The sequence below is a fragment of the Coturnix japonica genome, chromosome 28 (assembly GCF_054131305.1).
Source record: "Coturnix japonica strain WE chromosome 28, WE-NBRP24, whole genome shotgun sequence".
NCBI classification, from domain to species: domain Eukaryota; kingdom Metazoa; phylum Chordata; class Aves; order Galliformes; family Phasianidae; genus Coturnix; species Coturnix japonica.
Genome location: NC_140690.1, coordinates 4933109 through 4955672, shown reverse-complemented (window position 1 = coordinate 4955672; position 22564 = coordinate 4933109). Strand labels below are relative to the sequence as shown.

The 22564-nt window shown below is 45.6% G+C and overlaps 1 protein-coding gene and 1 long non-coding RNA gene across 2 annotated transcripts; one reads left to right on the top strand and one right to left on the bottom strand.

Moving 5' to 3' along the window:
- Positions 1-583: 583 nt before the first annotated feature.
- Positions 584-4238, top strand: LOC146756141 (uncharacterized). Its single transcript, XR_014937627.1, has 3 exons — positions 584-1604; positions 1848-2069; positions 2819-4238. It is a non-coding gene; the product is annotated as an uncharacterized LOC146756141 (long non-coding RNA).
- A 9702-nt stretch (positions 4239-13940) lies between these two features.
- LOC146756140 (rho GTPase-activating protein 32-like) lies at positions 13941-21256 on the bottom strand. Its single transcript, XM_085524919.1, has 6 exons — positions 21049-21256; positions 20113-20240; positions 17547-17692; positions 16889-17078; positions 16049-16194; positions 13941-15805 (listed from the first exon to the last, which is right to left on the bottom strand). The coding sequence occupies exons 3-6, from the start codon at positions 17560-17562 to the stop codon at positions 15324-15326; spliced, it is 834 nt and encodes a 277-aa protein (XP_085381045.1). The 5' UTR covers positions 17563-17692; positions 20113-20240; positions 21049-21256; the 3' UTR covers positions 13941-15323.
- Between the last annotated feature and the right edge of the window lie 1308 nt (positions 21257-22564).

Genomic DNA, 22564 nt, shown 5'->3' with positions numbered 1-22564 from the left:
CTCTACCAGTTGATATTTCAACAGTACTATTTACACAGACGTCCTTTTCTGCTCCAAATCCACACCAGCCATGGGAGAGGGAGTAGGTGAGCATCTTCCTCCATTAGCTTGATCTAAATCTGACAGCTTCATCCAATCCAGGGCTTCTCCAAGACCTTTGAAAATTCTGTTACTGTTGAGGAGACAGCAGGCTTCTGGGCTTAGGTTAGAATATGGTGCCCTGTTGATGGGTCCTGAGAGTGTCCAAGCCTTACATAGAGAAAACCATCACTGCTCTTAAGATGTTTTGCAAGCAGGTGAAACTTGATTGAAGTGTGGCAGTGATGCTTTCTGAGATCTCTGGCCCCTAGTTTTTCTAGGCTTTTTGTTTGCCTCTTAAGATACAGTGAGCTGCTCTTAATTGTGGCTGTGTCCTTTGCCACGAGCATACCTCTGAGCACACAGTTATTTTGAGCTCCTCTTCTTCCAGTGGCTCGGATGAGCAATTCTGAGAGATATGCAGAATGGGGATGGCTGTGCTGCTGCTTCCTTTTCTGTCTTAGCTGTGGTTTTCCCTTGCAGGGCACAGTTCTCTGCCTGGGCCCAAGTCTGTGTGGGTCTCTCCATCCACAAAGCTGCTCACCGTGCAGGCGGCACAGGCTGAGAGGAGAGGCCAGAGCAGCTCTCCTGTTGCAACACGGAGCAGCAAGATACAAGTGGAGGAAGGGCCTGCAGCTGTACTGAGGAACTTCAACGCAATCATTGATTTTCCATCTGAAAGATAAAGAAAGAGGAATTCCCTTTCCAGCCCCTACCATCATTGTTCGGATGATTTTTATTGGTTTATTTTTTGTCCATTATATCTTTGAGGATTCAACTAACACACAGTTGCCCTATGGCCTCAGTGGAGCCACACAAGGTGCCTTTCCTTCCTGGTTGGGCAGGCAGTCACAAGATGCAGAAAGCCATGCTGGCGTCTATCCTGTTCTGTGCTGGCTGTACATGGAAATCTTGGGGTTTTCCAGATTTCAGGGCCATGTGCCTGAAACCAATTGTGCTTCTCCTGTAAGCAGAGCTGTTGGTCAGACTTGCTGGCACTAGAAATTAAAGGTGGCAGTGAGCTGAGGCCGAGGAGGTGTTAATGTAAGAGTCAGGGATGCTTTTGAACTTCCCTTATAACTGTACGGTTCCTCAGAAAGCAGTTACGCCTGCCAGCTCCTTTCCTGTCCGGCTGTGGAGCCTTTGCTCACATGCTCCGAGTCTTGCTTGAAATCATTGAGAGGAATGTAGCCAGCAGGACTTGAGGGCTGAGCTGTAGGAATGGAAGCATCCTCTGCTGTTTGAAACAGAGGGTGTTTCTAGGCTGTGTTTCAGCAGAAAGCAGGCAGTGGCGGGAACAGGCAACTATTGGCAAGGGCTCGGTGCAGCTCTTCCCTCACCCTGCACCACGACTGACAGCATGCTCTGTTTTCTCTCCAGACTGAGTTCTCCCAGTAAGAGGGCAGAGTCAGCAGCTGGCAGTTGGCGTTCCTGCTTCTGCCTGGGCAAACCATCCCCTGTGGCCAAACACCAACTGCAGAGCAGTGCCAGGGAGCCCTCTGAAGTAGAAGTCTTGGTCCTGGCAGGTAAGGGTGCAAATCCAGCTTTCAAAACACTGCTTGTCAGCAACACAGGTAGAATTCATGCTTTCAGTGGGCTTGTACCTCCTTCTGGCATTCAAGCCTGTGCCTGACATCTTTGGTTGACTCCTGTCTTTCCCAGATGAGTCTCACAAGCTGCTTGAAACCTGCTTGACAGGCAGCACCAAGCCTTTGCCTCCTTGGACAGTGAAAGTTTGACGCTAAATGCTGTGTATCTACTCTTTCCAGGTGAATCGATCCCTTGCCAATACAGGAACCCACCAGCAAGTTGCAATGATGCACGTTGTGCTTCCATCAATGGAGTGCAGTTAGGATGCATGAGTCACTGCAGTTCCAAGGACAGCCTTCCACGTGACAGCAATGATGGAGAGAAGGATGTTTGACCTATTCAGTTTTGGGCCCCTCCCTGCAAGAAAACCTTGCGGTTCTGGAACGTCTTCAGCTACGAAGGTAGTGAGGGGTCTGGAGCACAGGCCTTACGAGGAGCTGCTGAGGGAACTAGGATTGTTCAGCTTGGAAAAGAGCAGGCTCAGGGGAGACCTTATAACTCTCTATAACGTCCTGAAGGGAGGTTGTAGTGAGCTGGGGTTTGGCCTCTTCTCTCGTGTGATCAGTTATAGATCTAGAGGGAATGGTTTTAAGCTGTGCCAGGAAAGATTCAGGCTGGACATTAGGAAATATTACTTCCCCTAAAGGGTATTCAGGCATTGGATAGCACTGCCCAGGGAGGTGGTGGAGTCACCGACCATGGGAGTGCTCAAGAAACGTTTGGATGTTGTGTTGAGAGGTATGATTTATCCGGGAAGTATTGGTAATGGTTGGACCAGATGATTTTGTAGGTCTTCTCCAACCTTGATAATTCTGTGATTCTGAGCTGAGAAACTTTTCTTGCTCAAGTCCAGCTTCCAAGCTTAACCACCTACAATGAAGTTGATGTCGTTTTTCTGGTAGCCCTCAAGACAGTGTCCGCATTTACCCAAAATCAGGAGGTAACCAGCTGCAGTGAAGTGAGCAATTTCAGTGCCTATTTCTGATGGTGGCAATGAGTTCAGAGGTCACACTTAATTGACGGTGCCTGTTTCCATTCTGACAAAGGATGTAGTTGCAGCTGACTTCCTGAGGCTGCCATACGTGGTGGTGACGCAGCCTTGGGCTTCTGCGTTTGCATGACTCCCACCTTTCCTTTCTGTGTCTTGCAGGTCAGCTGGTGCTGGAAGCGGCCGGTATCTGAGTAGGAATGAAGGTGAGTGCAGGAGCAGCTGCTGAGGGGAGGAAGGAAGTCCATGCTAATGAGCTCTGTAGCATCTGCGGGTACGGAACACGAGGAGGCAGCAGTGATGCAGGGGGCTCCCCAGCAGGAAGCTGTCTGATCCAAATGCTTGCTGAGAGTTTGGAAGCCCAAGCCCTTATGGTCTCTGTAAGGGTGGCTAGTAAAAAGATGTTAACCAAGATGGTGGTAAATAGTCAAAGATTATTAGCAAAGGAAAACTGACCAATGTTGATGCCTTGACCAGAAAGCTGAGGCAGTCTCAACTGGGGAGCAGTCTCCAAGAGATTCTGCCTTAGTGGTGGTCAGCCTTTAAATGAGGTGAGGTCTCAGAAGAGGTGCAGTCGAGGTCCACCCCTTCTGGGAGCACAGCTAGATTACTCTCACCTGTGCTCCCGCAGCTGACCCAACACTTGCCTCAGCTGATTAATCAGAGGTTCAAACTGTGATTTCCCATACAGTCTCTAAGCTGAAGGCAGCATCTCCTTGATCTGATGGTGGTGTGCCTGAGTGAGGGAGTGATCCAAGCTGGATGCAAAAGAGTCATCTTAATTTCTCTCCTATTTTACTTCAGATGACACCTATTGGGTGTTGGTTTCTTAAAATTTGGATCTAGGAGGTGGCCTCTCCCTTTGCTTCTGGTGAAAGCACAGATGTGCAGCAGGAGTAGAAGACAAAGAGGTTTTCTTGGTGACAGCAACACCAATTATTTGATTCAAATGTAGAACTGTGATGAAGATGGTGAAGAACAGATCCGCCTCAAAGACATGCTTGATCACATAAGGAATGAGCATGTGATCCAAGACAGTCAGCGTGGCTTTAGCAGGGGAAGGCCATGCCTAACCAATCTGGTGGTCTTCTATGATGGAGTGACGGCATTTGTGGACAAAAGGAAGGAAACTGATGTCATTGACCTGGACTTGAGCAAGATCTTTGACATGGCCCTCCACCACATCCTTATCTCTAAACTGGAGGGATGTGGATTTGACAGGTGGACCACCTGGTGGATAAGGGATTGGTTGAAAGGCCACAGACAGAGGGTGGTGATTCATGGTTCTGTGTCCAGGTGGAGGCCGATAACAAGTGGTGTCATCCAGGTGTCTGTCTTGGGACCAGTGTTTTTTTACATGGTTATCAGTGACACCAATGATGCAATGGAGTGCACCCTCTGCTGTTTGCTGAGTGGTGCGGCTGATGCAGTGGAAGGAAGGGATGCCATTCAGAGGGAGCTCAACCGAGAGGTTGGCCTAGGTGAATCTAATGAGGTTGAACACAGCAAAGTGCAAGGTTTTGCACTTGGGCTGGAGGAATCCCAGGCATCTGTACAGCCTGGGAGGAGCAGTCCTTAAGAGAAGCCCCGCAGAGAAGGACCTGGGGGTCCTGGTGGATGAAAAACAGAACGTGAGCCATCAGCGTGCTCTTGCAGCTCAGAGAGCAAATGGTCCCCTGGGCTCCATCAGAAGAGGGGATGGCCAGCAGGGACAGGGAGGCGATTGATCTTCATGATCCTTGAGGTCCCTTCCAGCCCGGGCCATTCTATGATTCTGTGATTACACTCGCTGTCAGAAATAACGGCAGCTGTACAGAAGCTTGTTTTTTCTTTCTTTTTCTGGCTTTGAAGGAGAAGGGGTGGAGCAAGGGGAGACCCACTGGTCATTTGTCACCTCATGAACAGGATGGATTCTGCATTGACTGTGAAAAACCTGGGCTAGTAGCATGGGCATGTTTCAGGCTGGACTCTTCTTTTGCTGCTTGGTTTCCTTTTGGCTACAGGGAGACAGCTGTCTAAAGGTGTGTTTTCAAACCCACTCTCCAAAACCGTGTTTCATTGTTGCAGGTGGTTCAGTGAGCTCTTGCAGTGCAGATGCTGTAGTTTGCTGTAGAATCTGAATTGTTTCTGTTCCTAGGGATGGACTGGGAGGAGGTAGTGAGAAGAGAATTCAATGCCTAAGGGGAGGGGAGATCGGGGATTGGTGGGAGAGGGAGCCAATAGGAGGGAGAGAGGAGTTGGGCGCAGGGTGATTACACCCCTTTGTGATGTCATAATGCCCCTTTGTGACGTCATAATGCTTCTTTGTGATGTCATAATGCCCTTTGTGATGTCATAATGCTCCTTTCTGACATCACGATGCCCCTTTCTGACGTCACGATGCCCCGTTGTGATGTCATAATGTTTCTTTGTGACGTCATAACAATCCTTTGTGACGTCATGATGCCCCTTTGTGATGTCATAATGCCCTTTGTGACGTCATAATGCTTATTTGTGATGTCATAATGCCCCTTTTTGACATTATAGTGCCCCTTTGTGACATCATAATGCTTATTTGTGACATCATAATGCCCATTTGTGACATCATATCACCCCTTTGTGATGTCATACTACCCCATATGAAGTCCAGGCAGAGTCAAAACTTATGGACCTGCACGAGGATCACTTTCAAGACAGTTGCTCTGTTGCTTCAAGCTTATTTGCTTCGTCCTGCCGCCACTCTATTACCAAGTATCAGCAACCTCTTGCATGATTCAACTTGCAAACGTTTGACACTAACCCTTGTGTTTCTGTGCCTTCCTAGATAATTCGAGCCCTTGTCAACCCCAAAGATCCAAACCAAGTAGTGATGTGCAGTGTGTTTCCATCAATGGAGAGTTCTTATTAAGCACAAATCGCTGCAATTCGGATGACAGCCTTCCACATGGTATCAGTGATGGACACAAGGGGCTCATCCACGTTCATGCTCTCATATCTCCTGGCTCTGCTGAAGCTCCTGACCTGAGCCTGCCAGACACCACAGTCACCTGCCTGGATTGTGACCCAGCGCCTTTGCAGTGCTGCCCATCCCAAGCACAGCCCGAGTGCCCCAGCAGCAGCACCACCATGCAGGAGCAGGGCAGCATCAGTGAGGTGAAGCTGAGCATCTTAGATGGGGACTTAGAGTCAGGCTGCCAGTCCCAGGCACCAGGCAGCAGCACCAGCTCTGAGCCACTCTCATCTTGACAAGAGGAGTCCCATCTTCACCCTTGACCTCTCAAGCCCTCCTGTCTTTTATTGAATAAAGTCACTCTCATGCTCAATCATCGCCTTGGCTGCATTCCGAGTCTTCATTCACAGGGATTGGGATGAATGCAACAAACAGCAAGGCAGCTCAGCTTGCAATGCTCTGGCTGTGGGGTTCGTGCAGGCAGAGCTCTGGGTTCCCATTTCGCATGGCTTTGGGATGTCAGCAGCAAGATCTCTACCATTTTGTATGGCAGCAAATAATCTCTAGCATCCAGGTTGCTGCTCATGATAATCCCAGTCTTCCTGGCTGTCGCTTTGTGATACCTTTTAAAGCCTTTTGATACTCTTTGATGCCTTGGCTGCTCCCTAACACCTCTGTCCTCCTGCCATGTTGACTCATGTCTCCCACTTTGAAGCTGGCTTTGCAGATCATCTCCAGCCCTGTCATCATCACGCTGCAGCAGGAGGTGCTCACCTGGCCCAGTGTCTGGCAGTGCTGCTTGTTCTGCAGATGAGCAGCTGCCTCCTCATCTCTTCAGCTACAGTAGTTTTTCTCAGGGCAGTTAGATGCAGTCATGCTGCTCTGGATTTGGTGTGTTAAATCCATGCTGCATGGCAGCAGTCAGTGCAATACAAAGGTGTTCTGTGTGCCGCAGCATTTCTCCAGGGGCTGCCAAAGGTAGAAGCACAACACAGCACCATCCTTCTGGCAGTAATGTCTGTGAGTGTTAGACATGTGAGCACTGCATCATCCCCAGCGTGTCAGTGCTTTTCCACACCAACCTGACTCTCACACTCTGCACTGAATGTAACTCTGCTCTTGTGGAGACAAATGCTTTCTGTCACTTCCTCCATCCCTGCAACCATTTGCCGGTAGGCAGCTTTTGCAGAAGAATCAAGCAGCAGAACCTTTTGCTCACCCTACAGCATGCAAATGCTATGAAAGCAGAAATAACCTGGCGTGCTCTGGGTCTGCAAGGCTGCACAGATGGGAGAGGTAGATTGTGTTTTTGCAGTGGAAGTTTCCAGTATTTTCAGTACATAGTGTAGGCCCTAACTGAATGTATAACCCTCTTGTAAAACAGCTGTATAAGTAGTTTTTGCACCAAGAAAGTTGCTGAACAGAGTTAAGTTCAGACTGGGGGCATTCTGACATGGGTAGAATTGAGACAAGCACAAGATAAATACGCAGGGTGGGTAGAGCCCAGCACAGCACAGAATGAATGTACTGACTGTTGGAAACATTGCCCTTCTCTCTCCGCAGAAAAGTACAAGGCAGACCTAAAAACAAGAGGTTGGTAACTGACCTATATATTAGGTCAATTCAATTTCAATATATGGAAAGGAATCCTAGCAACAATCTGGAGGACTATGGCACAAGGCCATATTATATCAGGCTCTAGCAAATTTACAGGCAGTCACTGCACGAAGAGGTAGATCTGAGTTGCACATTATATGATTCCCACAAAGATTAAGGAAATCTGAAGCTTTCAATATATTTTTTTTTTATTCTTTTTTCATTTCATTTTTTAAACACCTGACCCAGACCCCAACCCTCACAGGAGCTGTAAAGACAACAGCATTAACCCGCAATGTAACTCTAATCCTAACCCTTACCCTGATTCTAAAATCGTCTCTAACTCCAAATGTAACAACAAAAATGATGCTAGAAGTTTGTAGCAAAAGGAGCCTTAACCCTGATCATAATCCAAAAAACAATCATTATGGTAACAATAATCTTTACCTTAAGAGTAATATTAATCGGAGCCCAGATGATGCCTGCATCCAATCAGAAGCATGCTTTGCATTATTTAAGAGTTGTATTTTTTCCAATGAACTCTCTCTATTATCACGTTTATAAAGTAACAGAGTCTGTTCTTTTTCTCCTGACACTGTGCCTTACTCCTGACATCCCCTGGAAATGACCCAGATAGGGCACCATCAAAGTAATGCTAATAGTAATGTCAATCCTAAGGGTATCTCTAGCCTCAGTGTTAATGGGACGCTAACAACAATCCCAACAGCCTTAAACATTCTGGTGGTGTGAAAGAGGTGCTGCCTTGCACATGCTGGGCAGTCCCGTTGCCTGTTCAATGCAGGCGGCAGCGTAGAAACATGATGCCCGTGGTCAGAATGCCCTGTGGCAGATCCTGGCACCGGAGAACTGACTGGAGAACCATGAGAGAACTGACAACAAATCACTTGACATCAGAACCTGATCAGAATCAGAATCTGAGTTACTGGATCTACCACCTGTAGTGTATAATAGGTAGCCAATAAATGCTTTTCAACTGTGATGTATCTTTATTCTGCTCCATGCCAAACCTGTGTCCAAAACCTCATAGGGGTTCACAAAGAACTCTGGCTCTGCCAGAGCCCCCATCCAGACCCTTCTTGAGTTACATTCACATCTAGTTTGGATCCTCTGTATTTCCTGTGGAATTCTAAGCACAGTTTTCTAACAGATTTCTCATAAGCAACCAAAGCCATTTCCAGTTAGCCTCAAAGTCCATCAGTTCTAGTGCTCATGAATGTTGTACCAGCACACTGTTTGTTTTCTTCTTCCACAGAGCCATCGTGTCACATTTTACTTCACATTAAATCATGGAGATGAAAAAAGAGTGTTCTTGTGGATTAACACAGGACTTAGCCCCAGGAAATACTGGTTCTATTCTCATCCTGGTCACATATGCAGCAAACACATCCTAAGCCTCTTGATCTATCTGGAATCAAATTTGCTGGCAAAATGGCAAAGAACCCTGCAGGTCTCATTTCTCTATTTGTATCATGAAGCAATCATGGTATTCTAATCCCTTGGGGAATCTGAGGGTAGTCATTCACCCCAGTACCGAGATTACCCTTATACTTAGTAAGTGTTAGATAAGAATCAGGAGAGAAACACTAATCATACATGAGATAAACAAGTAGCAAATGGATTATAAGAGAGTAATCCTATGTACAGCATAGTCTAATAAAATTAACATTGGAGTGGTTGGAGATAGAGAGCCTTTGGGGATGAGAGCACTGGAAACAAAGAAATATTGTAGAGATTCCTTGGAGTTGAGAAATAAAACAAAACAAACTCAGTTTTTTTGTGACTTCTCCATTTTCCTACATGCAAAATTTAGGAAGTGATTGAATTATAAATGATAGAAGCAGAAAGAAAATTGGTCTGCCTCTGTGCCAGACTTCATTAAATATTGGCCATAGCAGTATATAAAGCCACAGAAAGGTAAAGTAAATGCAAAGCACTGAATGAGAGAAATGACGTTTTACCATATGCACCATCACAAGAAGTAATTTCCTGCCTTCAGGGGTAACGAGAGCAATGACATCTTGACTTCAGATGTTTCTGTCTATAAAGAAAAGTAGACCTGTGGAAGGAGGGAGAGATTTCCTGAAGCTGAGGATCAACCACTGTGAGACTGAGGGTGACTCTGTAGTGAAGGGATGTGGATCAGATCTGTGGGTGTCAGAAGCTCTCACAAGCTTGTCCAGTCAGCAGTGTAGTTCTTACTCTTTTTATTTTTATTTCCAGTACAATCCACTTGGAGAAGAGCAGGATTCACAGAGTTATCAAAGTTGGCCATTAGATTGGTTGTGCAAGGACATTTCATGAAGGCTACACGGAACTTGTCTCCTGCATTCTCTACAAGCCAAGGTGCTGTCCTGAAATGCAGAAATCCCTTCTATTAAAGTGGAAGACATCAAATATTGATTCTTTTCCATATTAAAAGTAAAACACCATTTGATATCCTGGAGGAAAAGGAGAGTTCATAAGAAAATGCCAGTTCCTGCCTCCTGTTAAGATTTGAAGATAGGGAAGGACAGGTTCTCATTTCAGCCAGTGCCCATACCATTAAACCAATGATCAGTCTGTGTGTCTCCCTAGGCTTCCTTTCCAGAAGACAAACCTATGAAACAAAGAAACTTTCCTATTACCATATTTCATTAAAATATAACTTTCTGGAAGAAAAATAATCAAGAAATCACGTTTCTATCCATCAGAGCAGAACTGACTAATCGTGGAGGTGGAACCGAGAGCAGAAAAAGAATGTGTGGCCCTGTGCAAACCTGCTCCATCCTGCTCTGCTTTTGTGTGGTTCATCTTGGTTGAATACTTTTCATCTTGCAGTAGGTGTGACTTTAATTTATGGAAGACCTTATGAGAACTGGACTGGCTTCGGGGCTCATGGCATTTCCCCCAGCTAAAAGTAAATGTTTTCTGGGTTGTTTACTAATGCACTTGACTTGCTCCTATTGAGTAAAGGTGGGATCCCAGGATGCCCAGTTCATACAATGACTCCTTTGCTGAAGGCATTCTTGGCTAGTTAGAAGAAGAAGCTCACTGAGGGATGAGCAACTGCAAATCATCTGTGCCTTTAAGAAGTTCCCTTACTGACTGTGTTGCTAAATATCCTAATGGAAATCTCTTTTATTTGTATTTCTTTCTCCTTTCCCCTGTTAAAGATTTCATGGCTGCTCTCAGGTCACCGTGGAGCCTTTTGTACTCCAGGCTGAACAGCCCCAGCTCTTTCAGCCTGTCCTCATAGGAGAGGTGTTCCAGCCCTTGAATCAGTTCTATGGCATGTATCAGTGACCTGTCCATGCTCCAACAGGTCCATGTCTCTCCTGTACTGAGGACTCTGCATCTGGATGCAGTACTCCAGATGAGGCCTCATCAGCACAGAGTAGAGGGGCAGGATCGCCTCCTTTGCCCTGCTGGCCGTGCTTCTTTTGATGCAGCCCAGGATATGGTTAACTTTCTGTGCTGTGAGAGCACACTGCTGGCTCATGTTCAGCTTCCCACCAACAGGAACCCCAGGTATTTTTCGCCAGGACTTTGCTCAATCCTTTCAGGCATTTCCCTTCCACTGAAAGCTTGATCCAGGATCTTGCCTTGTTCATGTGCACGGTGCTTTCTCACTTCATTGTGTGCACGGTGATTTCCCAAATAAGTCCAGATTTGCAGCATTTCCTTTCCAAAAAGAATTGAAGGTGGGGAATAAAGTGGGGAGGAGAGAGAGATTCCAGCTGTATCTGCTGATCCATCTTTGCCTCATAGCAGGAAATAATCAAACACCTGTCTTAGTTCCTGGTGCTGTGCAAAGAGGAGCTCCTCATGAAAGATGAATTTCTTCCTCAAGTTCTATTGATCACAATACCGGTCTGTTTATCAGCTTTCTGTTTTGGACCCATCAGAAAGAAAGATATTGAGGCCCTAAATCTTGTCCAGTGAAAGGCAACAAAGCAGTGAAGGATCTGGAGCAAAATTAAGCTGGGCAGTTCTTTTTTTTTTTTTTGAGAACCAAAGCAATAATATTTTTATTTTGTTTATTTATTTATTGCTTACAACCCACTGAATGCAGCAAGAATATTCAGAAATATAAGTGTGAGGTGCCACTTCTCTCTTGCTGGTGCAAAAGCAGATCAAACCTCTGCACATCAGGAACAAAAAGAGACAGATTGTGCAGAGCACTCCATAGCTGGGACTGCAGGAGGGCTCAGCCTGCTGTGCATAGCAAAGTTTCTCTTGTGTGCCTTGTCTCACTGCAGCTTTAAGGAATTCCCGAGGGGAGCTGCAGGCATGTAGTTGTCCAGAGATTAATGACTTGAACAAGGCTTGTGAAGGGCTTGGAGAATATGCCCCACAAGGAGCAACGGAAGGAACTAGATAAATGTTGGGAGCAATATTCAAATTGAATTTCTAAGCGCCAATATAATATTACAAAGTCATTTTCGCTCTCCCTGCTAATGCTTGGGGACTCAGCCATACCAGGTCTATATGCACAGGTGGTATAAACATGCAGTTAGCATAACTAAATGGTAGCTGATATGCGTCTGAGATCAGTGCTTCCAGCTCAGAGCTTGCTGTGGCAGATGGACTTACTGACTTTCTGTCTTTGTTATCTCATGGATTTCACTGTACAATGGAATTTTATCTCTCACTATCTTGTTTATAAATAGGTGATAATTCTTCCACAGCTTCCAAGTGAGCTGTTAAAATAAATGGAGAGATTTCTTGTAAAATATTTGGATTATCTTCTAATCTACAGGTCATATGCCTTCCCATTCTTGATTGGATAGAACAGCCAGCTCCTTTCGACTCCATATGAATATTCCCCCAAAACACACTTCTTGTGAGAGGTGGTAGAGGTGGGTGAAGCTCAGAAATAAAGGGAGTAACAGATTCTCCTTCAGGAACAGCAATAGTAGAGGCTACACGGTGCCTGGGTTAGTTCACTCAAGAAACTAAGAACTATTCCCTCCATGTTGTTCTTCTGTGTTTGCTCTTATAAATGAAGCTTATCGTTCGTGCTTGCTTGTGGATTTGACCAGCTGCACTCTTAGACAGCTGAGAGAATTTCTATCAAAACACTATTTAAAAGCTCCAGTCATTCAAGGAACTTCAGGCTTAAGGTCTGGGATTTTAAAATACCTACATATATATGTTATATATGTTATAGTTATTTGACTATTTTCTGTATTTAGTTTACATAGCATCTGGTCAGGAAAAGTATAAAGTCCTCCCAGCTCCCAGTCTTAGCCACAAGTTACCTAGAAAAGACAAAGCTTTCATCCTCTGCCTTGAGGATTAGATATAAAGGATCCTGACACCCTGGGAGGTATATTCTTTTTCTGTCAGTGTTTTTTGCTTGTTTGTTTGTTTGTTTGTTTGCTTTGTGTGTGTATGTTTTTATTACTATTGTTCTGTTTTTCCTTGCTTACTATGGGAGCTGGAGAAAACTACAAGGTATAAAACATCCCATCTACTCTAAAGCTTAATGCCCTTCTTAAATGGTTTAATATGTTCTGAATTGGTCAACAGGGAGAAGTGTTTGGAGGCTGAATGAATGTCTTGCATGTTGCTGTGTGTGCCCTTTATTGCTGTACACTGTAGTCTGTGTAAGGACTTGTTCTCCAAACCATCTGAATGTTTGTTTGCCATGATGCAGCAGCTGTCTCCTTTGTAAAGAAGGAAGCAAGAAAAAGACTACATTAAATTCATTCATTCTTAGCAGAAAGGAAACAAAGAAAAGAAAGAATTTTTAACCTGCTGTTAGCCATGTTTGTAAATAAAAAATCACTGTTTAGAAATACCTGGAAAGTAAGTACACCATTCTGGAAAGTCAAATAAATGTGGTGCAAAGCAAACTGTCTCTGGCTTTGCCAAATCAGGCCTTCATTAGCCAAAGGATCCCTCCCTTTTTCTCGTAGTGATAAAGAAATTCCTTTTATGGTTCTACTATTTTCATTAGTTATTTTGGGAAGATTATCTCCAGTCCAGCAACTCAAAGGTTTTGGGATGTACCTCTGGTCCCAGTTCACCTTGCTGAACCTGTCAACAAAAGTAACATCACCTGTCACAGAATGATAGAATCATGAGAGCTGGAAAAGACCACTTAGATCATCCAGCCCAATCATCAGTCCATCACCACCATGTCCACTAAGCCTCCTCTCCTCCTTCTTCACTGACCTTGGTGACTGCAGGGCTGTTTGTCTCACATCATTCTTGCTCATAGCTCTCACATATGCTATGCAGTGGTTTGAACCTTCCTTAACAAAGTTATCACAGAAGTGCCAGCAGCATCATCCCTTGACTCAGCTTTGGCCAGCACTTGAACTGGTTCTGTCTGACATGGGGCAACTACTGGCCTCTTCCTACAGAGAACAACACTGCAGCCTCTTTGCTTCCACAGTCCAGACATTAGACACACATGTGTAACCCCTTCCTTTCACTCCCAAAGTGCACGCACACACCGGTACCACAATGTCCTTGTGCAGCTCCAACACTCTGCCCACCCCTGTGCACACACATATATGTGCATGCTCGTCCTTGCACACATACCCACAGACCTACACACACCTGAGCAACCCCACTGGTTTGGGCAAAGGACATCTGAACATCAAGACAGTAGTTTCGGTCTCTGAGTTTACACTTAGAGAAGTCTAATCTGGGACAACACAAGTCAGTGAATATTGGGCCAAATCCTTCTGTACTTAATTTTCTTCATCATCGTTGTGAAGACGAATAAAACAACAGCACATTTTCTCATTATTTTTGATGTTCTTTTATTTCTACAGTACAATTAAATTTACATATAAATATATTCAATATAAATTTATTTTTCCCATGAAACATCTAGACATTTTATAGTTTGAATAAGAACTGTGTCTGTTCTGTGTTTCTTTCCCATTTACAAAATTCAGTGCTTTTAGGTTTATGCAAAATTGTTGAGGATGAGATCACATTGATCTGCTTGGTTCATGCAATCAAACTTGGATACATATGACATAGGAACGTGGTCATCCAAGAAATTCTCAGGAATCAGTGAAGTAAGATTTAGGGTGATTGGGCCCTGGAACAGCCTCCCCAGATTAAGTAGTCACAGCACTGAGCTTGCCAGATTTCAGGAAGTATTTTGGACAGTGCTCTCAGACACAGGGTCTGATTTTTGGGTAGTCCTGTGTGGATCCAGGAGTTGTACTTGATGATCTTTTTGGGTTCCTTCCAAACTGGGATATTCTATGGTTCTATGGTGCTAAAAGTATGTTTAGTCAACAATGCAAACCATTTCTCATACTCTAATAACAGAGCATAAGATGATTCTGTCTGTATTAGGTGGGATGAACTCAGGATATATTCTGAAGTAGGAGCAGTGTTTGGTCATGTGTTATTTCACTCGGAAAATCTGGTAAGACCATACCATAATTCAGGGCAGACAGCAGGCCAAATCTTCACTGAGCTGAGAAGGTAGCGGGATCTTTGGCAGGTACAAGTGGAGTTAAGGCACAGTATTCATGTGAATGAATCACCACATCTTTCTGTTTTGCAAAAGGTGATGTTGATCTCTTAAAAGAGGCCTACATATGCCACAAAGACTTCTGACCACATTTCTAGTGCTCCTACCAGGAAGTTTCAGAGAAAATATCAACTTGTTGTTCCTGTAACATTTCCTCTGAATCTTGTTGGATTTGATGAACTTTGCTAAATTCAAAACAGGGTTTCCATGGAAATTTTGCCAGTTTTTCAACAGTGCACTGTGACGTTCACAGCTCCGAGGCAAATCAGTTACATGGACTAACTGAGGACCAAGGATTCTTTTACTTCAGGGTCTCCAGCTCAGGAAGATGCCCTCTGTGATGACAGCTCTTGAAATGAAGAAAAGGGTCTGGGGCCATGAGCTGGCACTCAGGGTGGTATTTTTAGTGATTGGGTATATCCATAAACAGTTATTTTCTGCTCTTATCCAAGTTTCCTCAAGATGGACTTTCCCAGCATTTGATGAGGTGCCCTTTATCTGTCAACATTTGCTCATTCTATCTTCTTCTCTTTTTTAAAATGCCATATTTTAAAATGAACACTGGAAATTTTCTCTTCTAAGCATTTCTTCTTCCAACATCCCATCCTGTTGATTGAGCATGAGCGTGCCTTTAGTCACTCGGAGAAAGGAGGATGTGAGTGGTCCATGGGAAAGACATGACTCATGCTTTGTTGTTGAGGAGAGAGTGGCTTGGAGCTCGTGCTGCTGCCGGGTGCCTGGGACTGGAGGCCTGACTCCAAGTCCCCCTCCAAGAGGCTCGGCTGCTCCTCAGTGACAGTGACTTCGTCCTGCTTGGAGGTGCCGCTGCTGGGGCACTCGGGTTGTGTTTGGTCTGGGCTGCTCTGCAAAGGCACCAGGCCACAGTCCAGGCTGGTGATTGTGTTTTCTGGCAGGCTCAGATCAGCCCCTTCAGCAGAGCTGGGAGAAATGAGTGCCTGAACAATGACCTCCTGCTCTCCGTCGCTGCTGGCACACGGACAGCTCTCATTTGAATTGCAGCGACTTGTGCTTCCCATGAGGTCTCTGTTGATGGAAGCACTCTCTGAGCCACCAGCACTTGACCTGGCTTTTCTGGGTTCACAGGGGCTCGATTCACCTAGGAAGGAGTGGATACACAGGGGTTAGCATCCAACTTCCTCTGCCCATGGACACAAAGGCTTGGTGCTGCCTGTCAAGTAGGCTTCAAACAGCCTTAGAGGCTCCTTTGGGAAAACAGGGCTCAGCTGAAGATGTCAGGCATGGGCTTGAATGCCAGAAGGAGGTACAAGCCCACTGAAAGTGTGAATTCTACCCGTGTTGCTGACAAGCAGTGTTTTGAAAGCTGGATTTGCACCCTTACCTGCCAGGACCACGAGTCCTTCTTCGGAAGGCTCCCTGGCACTGCTCTGCGGTTGGTGTTTGGCCACAGGGGATGGTTTGCGCAGGCAGAAACAGGAACACCAACTGCCAGCTGGTGATTCCTTCCTCTGTCTGGGAGAACTCAGTCTGGAGAGAAAACAGAGCATGCTGTCAGTCGTGGTGCAGGGTGAGGGAAGAGCTGCACCGAGCCCTTGTTAATTGTTGCCCGTTCCCGGCACTGCCTGGTTTCTGCTGAAACACAGCTTAGAAACGCGCTCTGTTTCAAACAGCAGAGGATGCTTCCATTCCTACAGCTCAGCCCTCAAGTCCTGCTGGCTACATTCCTCTCAACCATGTCAAGCAAGATGCAGAGCATGTGAGCAAAGGCTCCACAGCCAGACAGGACAGAAGCTGGCAGGTGTAACTGCTTTCTGAGGAATGGTGCAGCCATAAGAAAGGCTCTAAAGCATCCCTGCATCTTACACTAACACCACCTCAGCCTCAGCTCACTGCTATCTCTAATTTCTAGTGCCGGCAAGTCTGACCAACAGCTCTCCTTAGAGGAGAACAGGAACTGGTTTCAGGCATGTGGCCCTGAAATCTGGAAAACCCCAACGTTTCCAGGTACAGCCAGCACAGGCCAGGATAGACGCCAGCGTGGCTTTCTGCATCGCGTGACTGCCTGCCCAACCAGGAAGGAAAGGCACCTTGTGTGGCTCCACTGAGCCCATTCGGCAACTGTGCGTTAGTTGAGTACTCAGAGATATAATGGGCAAAAAGTAAACCAATAAAGCCCACCTGACCAGTTATGATAGGGGCTGGAAAGGGAAGTCCTCTTTACCTTTCAGATGGAAAATCAATGATTGTGTGGAATCTCCCTGAAATCTCCTCCACTTCAATTTCACTGCTTCGTGTCACAGCAGGAGAGCTGCTCTGGCTGCTTCTCAGAGCCTGTGCCTCCTGCACAGTGAGAAGCTTTGTGGCAGTAGGAGACTCCAACACAGACTTGGGACCAGGTAGAGTATTGCGCCCTGCAAGGGAAAACCACAGGTAAGACGGAGGATCAGAAAGCAGCAGCACAGCCATCCCCGTTCTGCATTTTTCTCAGACTTGCTTATCTCTGCCACACGAAGAAGAGGAGCTCAAAGTAACTGGGTGCTCAGAGGTATGCTCGAGGCAAAGGACACAGTCATAATTAAGAGCTGCTCTCTGTAACGAAACAGGCATTAAAAAAACAAAATCCTAGAAGACAGGCCTGGGAACTCAGAAATCTTTGCTGCCACACTTCAATCATGCTTCACCTCCATTCAAAACATCATAAAGGCAGGGATGGTTTTCTCCATGTAAAGTCTGGCCTCGCACATTCTCAGGACCCTGCAACAAGGTGCCATGTTCTCATCTAAGCCCAGAAGCCCCCTGTCCCGTTGAGAGTCAAAGCGTATTTGAAAGATCGTGGCCTCGATTGGATCAAGATCAAGCTAATGGAGGAAGACGCTCACCTGCTCCCTCTCCCATGGCTGACGTGGATTTGGAGCCAAAGAGGCCGTCTGTGTGGCTAATGATGAATTCCACCACTGCTGTCTGCGTCTGGACTTCCAAGGCAGCAGCTCCTCCACTGGCGCAGGCTGACTGGCTCTGCTGGGATCTGAAGAAAAGGCAGATTTTACAAGTCATTCCTCCAAGACTGTTTCCCCAGGTCTGAATTTTTGCAGCCCAAAGCAGTCCAACTGGGCTCTGGAGACTTCCGCAGTGGGCAATCAGCATCGCCACCTACGAAATTCTCCTGGATGATCAAGGACACAGCAGTCCCAGCTAAATAAGAGAAGATTTCATCAGAAGATTTCATCACTAAAATCTAAATATGATTGCTTTGCAAGTTCCAAACTATGGCTAACAGCTAATGGAAGTCCACAGGCCAGCAGCACCAACTTTTATATTATGTTCTTAACACTGTAATTGTGGATTTGACATTCATATCAAGAGCAGAAGGGAAATTACTCTTAGAGCTCAAGTCATCTTTCACAGCCTGTGTCAACAAGAGCAGCACCTCACAGCCTTTGGTTTGAAGACCTGGACCACAAGCTAGGTAATGATTTTACACAGAATTCCAGCGTTCAAGTCATTGTTTATATTAGGGCTGCAATTCTACTGAAAGCCTTCAAGTTCATCACACTGAATTATCACTGGCACCACACATAACTCCACGTTACATATGTGATCACAAGCAACCTGGCAACTTCAGACAATTCCCAAAGCACTCCATGTGCACTTGGCTACTAAAGTACAGAAAAAGGAATTAACATCAGAAATAGCTGCAGTCAAAACCATCTAAGAATCCAAGTCTCCAGGAAACAAGGAAACCAAATCCTCTCCAGGACCGTGTCTTCTAAATAGAAACAGATCAGAAAGGTGAGATCTTCCCCCCTTTGACCACCCACTCATGTAACGTCCATGTCATTTCTAAGTATGCTGCCCAGACCAAGACTGAGGATGCTTCAGAAGAAGACCTTCCCTGCTAAGCCAAACAGAACAAGTAAGGTATAAAAATATTTAGAGCCAAACGTGGAAAGGTGCTCTAAGAAGGTAAGCATCACAAGAGACCAACAGGAATACTTACACAATCCAAACAATGCACAATGTCTGTTCCACAAGCTGCCAAGAGGAATGTGTGCAGTACTCACAGCGCACCATGTACACTGCTTACTGCAGTCATACTACTTCGTAGGACCAGCCCAACTTAATAAAACATTTTAAAACATTTAATGAGCAGTCCGAACTGTCTGGATCAGCACGGTTCACTTGGAAGGGACCTTCATAGATAAACCTGAAGAGGTGAGGCGACTGCACTATCTAAACCTAAAAGCATATAGGACCTTAAAGCATAAGCCTTAAAGCATAGAAGCATGACCAGCAGGTGGAGGGAGGTGGTGCTGCCCCTCCACACTCCTCTCATTGAAACCCCATCTGGAGCACTGCATGCAGTTCTGGAGCCCTCAACACAAGAAGGACTTGGAGTTGTTCAGGCAGGTCCAGAGGAGGGCCATGAAGGTGATCAGAGAGGGCTGAAAGCACCTCTGCTATGTGCACAGGCTGAGAGAGATGGGGCTCTGCAGCCTGGAGAAGACTCCAAGGAGACCTTAGAGTGGCCTTCCAGTATCTGAAGAGGGCCTACAGGGAAGGCTGGGGAGGGACTTTTTATAAGGGCAGGTAGCAACAGAATGAGGGCAAATGGCTTTAAATGGGAAGAAGGTAGATTTGGATTGGATATTAGGAAGAAATTCTTTACTGTGGGTTTGGTGAGACACCAGAGCAGGTTGCCCAGCAAGGTTGTGAATGCTTCCTCCCTGGAAGCATTCAAAGCCAGGCTGGGTAGGACGTTCCAGCAACCTGGTCTACAGGGAGGTATCCCTGCCTATAGCTTGGGTGTGGGACTACATCATCTTCAAGGACCCTTCCAATCCAAGCCATTCTATGCTTCTATTTTCATGAGGCTATTTTTGTTCTCTGATTTGTTGTGCTTCCTGAGTAGAATAATCTTGCCCAGAACTTGCCTAGAAGATGCAGTTAAACTTGCTGAAGCCCAATGCCACAGACTGCTGGACTTTAGCCCAGCTGCAAGTAAGGAAGGCCACAGAGCTTACTCTAACTGCAAGAGAAGGAAGTCAGAAAGAGGAAATGGACAGACTTTGCAAGCATTGACAGATCTTACAGCCCTGATGACTGGAGAAAAGAGATAACACCACCAAGAGATAACAAAAGGAACCCATCCACAGCAGAAAGATCTCAAACCTCAATAGTACTATTGGTCTACGTGGCTGAGCGAGAGGTTGGGAACATGCAGCCAAAGGGACAGGATCAAAGGCCTCCCTGAAATCTAGAAAGATTACATCCTTTGCCTTCATACACTGAGTGGGTGGCCTTATCATAGAACAAGATTTGATGACCAAGACTGGTTGCACACATGCTCCCTCACCGATGTTTAGGCCACCAGACTGTTTACCCGGGCAGAGCTTCAGCACACAGAGGCATTTTGACCTGAACCTTGTGCTGAACTCTAAAACTTACCCCCAGGCTTCCTGACTCTGTGGTACTGGCACGTCCTCTTTGGGATGGAAATCTCAAGGGAATGTGCTTGCCACGAGCCTTCTTAGACTGAAGCAAGAGATAGGTTGCCACAACTGGTTGTAATCCCACTAGAAAACAAGAGGATTTAGATCTCTTCAGAAACATTGTCAGTACAAAGAAAAATTCTGCATGTCTGCCATATTTTCCCCTTGATGTGCAATCTTCACGTCTGATCACATTAGGGTAGTTTCAGGCCTCAGCTAATTCACACAATATGTCTGAGATCAAGAAGCAGACTACACTCATTTTTGCTTGAAAGTTAGTGTATTGTACAATTGCTGGAAGTGAAAACTAAAGCTGGTGCCAGAATCTCTCTATTGAAGTGAATGGCAAAGCTCCTACTAATTCAGTTTGTACAGCATTTCAGCTGGACTCCCATTTCTGTGTGCCAAGTTCCAGCCCAGCTCCAAGGAGCATCGACATTCAGCTGGATTTTCAGCAGCTTTTTGACTAGTATGAGAACCGTGGGTACAATGCTTGACAGACTCAGTGTAGTATAATAAGCTTGAATTACTTATCAGGCATTAGAAGTCCTTTGAATTAAGACTGTGAAAATATCACAGACTTGAACTGAAGAACTTTTTCCCTTGTAGGTCGATTGTTCGCTTTATTCCCTGTACCTAGGATTTCAGCATGGAAAAATATAACAGAAAGGCTGAGAAAATACAATTAAAGGAGAAAAAAATGAATAAATGTGAACTTCAGAAATGTAGTTATTAGGTAGACTATGAAGTTCTGCAGTGGTACCTTACCTCTGAAAGGTGTGAAATATTTCATGTTTGAGAATAAGTGAGTGTTAGAGTCTGTTCATACAGTAAGGTTATTTACTGTAGGAGTGGGCTTAAATACAGAGAATTACTGACATACGTTTATTACCTCTGATGTTAATGCTGATCTACTCTCTCTTCTCTTGTTGTGAAACACAGAAAGCTGTTACACAGTCTTCATCAAGGTGTCCCAGCTGCAAGAATAAGACCTATACTGAGGAAACAGCTTTCAAGTCATCTCACAGCCCAATCTCACCGTGGTAGTGTTCTGCTGTGCAGCAGTCAATAATTAGCCATGATTTCAGATTCTTTTTTAAATAGTTAGAGTTATGGTTACTTATTACAAGGAGAAAACACAAAGAGTCATCCAAATTCAGCAACTAGTCCCTCTGTGGCAACAGGTCCTGAGTTCTGAATTCAAGTACAAAAGCCTGTCAGCAGATGAGACCTTTTACTAGAGCAGAAGTGACGCTTCTATCTCTTCTTGATTCCTAGTTCCATGGCGTGCACAGCATGCTGTGCTGCATGCACAGCACAGCTGTTCTTCAGAGCAACAGTGGCACCCAGTGACCAACAGCAGCCATTGTCTGCAAATACACAGCAACTTCCCAGGATCTGCAGCAACAATCTCCCCACACACTCCACTTCACACAGACACTATGACCCTGAATAGACTCAAGCAGCAGACTGAAAACAAGTCAGAGTTTTAGATTCCAGGATATTTGAGGTTCTATAATGTGTGAAATTCAGTTACACAACAGTGCCGAGGTGCCTGCGTTTGAAGCAACTTTCAGATCACAACCATGTAAAATAAAAACAAATTCAGTGCAGAAATAGCAAGCCTGTAACTTAATACCCATGAGATTATCAATTTTTATACTGCATTCTGATTAAGTTCTCCGAAAAGAAACACAACTTCCTGTTGAATTCTGAAGGCAATCTGTGGGGTCCTACATTACCTCCTGATTCTGGAGGAAATTCTAATAGCAAATGCAGAACTTTAAGGAGAGCAAAACACCCTGCCAAGGCTTGTCAGCTAGTCTTAATTTTGCTTTTCTTCTCTTTCTTTGTCACGATAGCATAATATTTCATACTGGCAGTTCTGCCCACAGAATTAACTGGCACAGGCTGCCCGGGGAGGTGGTGGGATCCCTGGAGGTGTTCAGGACCAGTTCTTGGGACCAGTGCTTTTTTACATGGTTATCAGTGACACCAATGATGCAATGGAGTGCACCCTCTGCTGTTTGCTGAGTGGTGCGGCTGATGCAGTGGAAGGAAGGGATGCCATTCAGAGGGAGCTCAACTGAGAGGTTGGCCTAGGTGAATCTAATGAGGTGGAACACAGCAAAGTGCAAGTTTTGCACTTGGGCTGGAGGAATCCCAGGCATTTCTACAGCCTGGGAGGAGCAGTCCTTAAGAGAAGACCCCCAGAGAAGGACCTGGGGGTCCTGGTGGATGAAAAACAGAACGTGAGCCATCAGCGTGCTCTTGCAGCTCAGAGAGCAAATGGTCCCCTGGGCTCCATCAGAAGAGGGGATGGCCAGCAGGGACAGGGAGGTGATTGATCTTCATGATCCTTGAGGTCCCTTCCAACCCAGGCCAATCTATGATTCTGTGATTACACT

Coding starts and splice junctions, on each gene's coding strand:
- LOC146756140 (XM_085524919.1), bottom strand. Junction 16,195..16,888: donor ATTGATTTTCCATCTGAAAG/GTAAAGAGGACT, acceptor TTTTCTCTCCAG/ACTGAGTTCTCCCAGACAGA. Junction 15,806..16,048: donor AGGACTCGTGGTCCTGGCAG/GTAAGGGTGCAA, acceptor ACTCCTTCCTAG/GTGAATCGAGCCCCTGTGAA.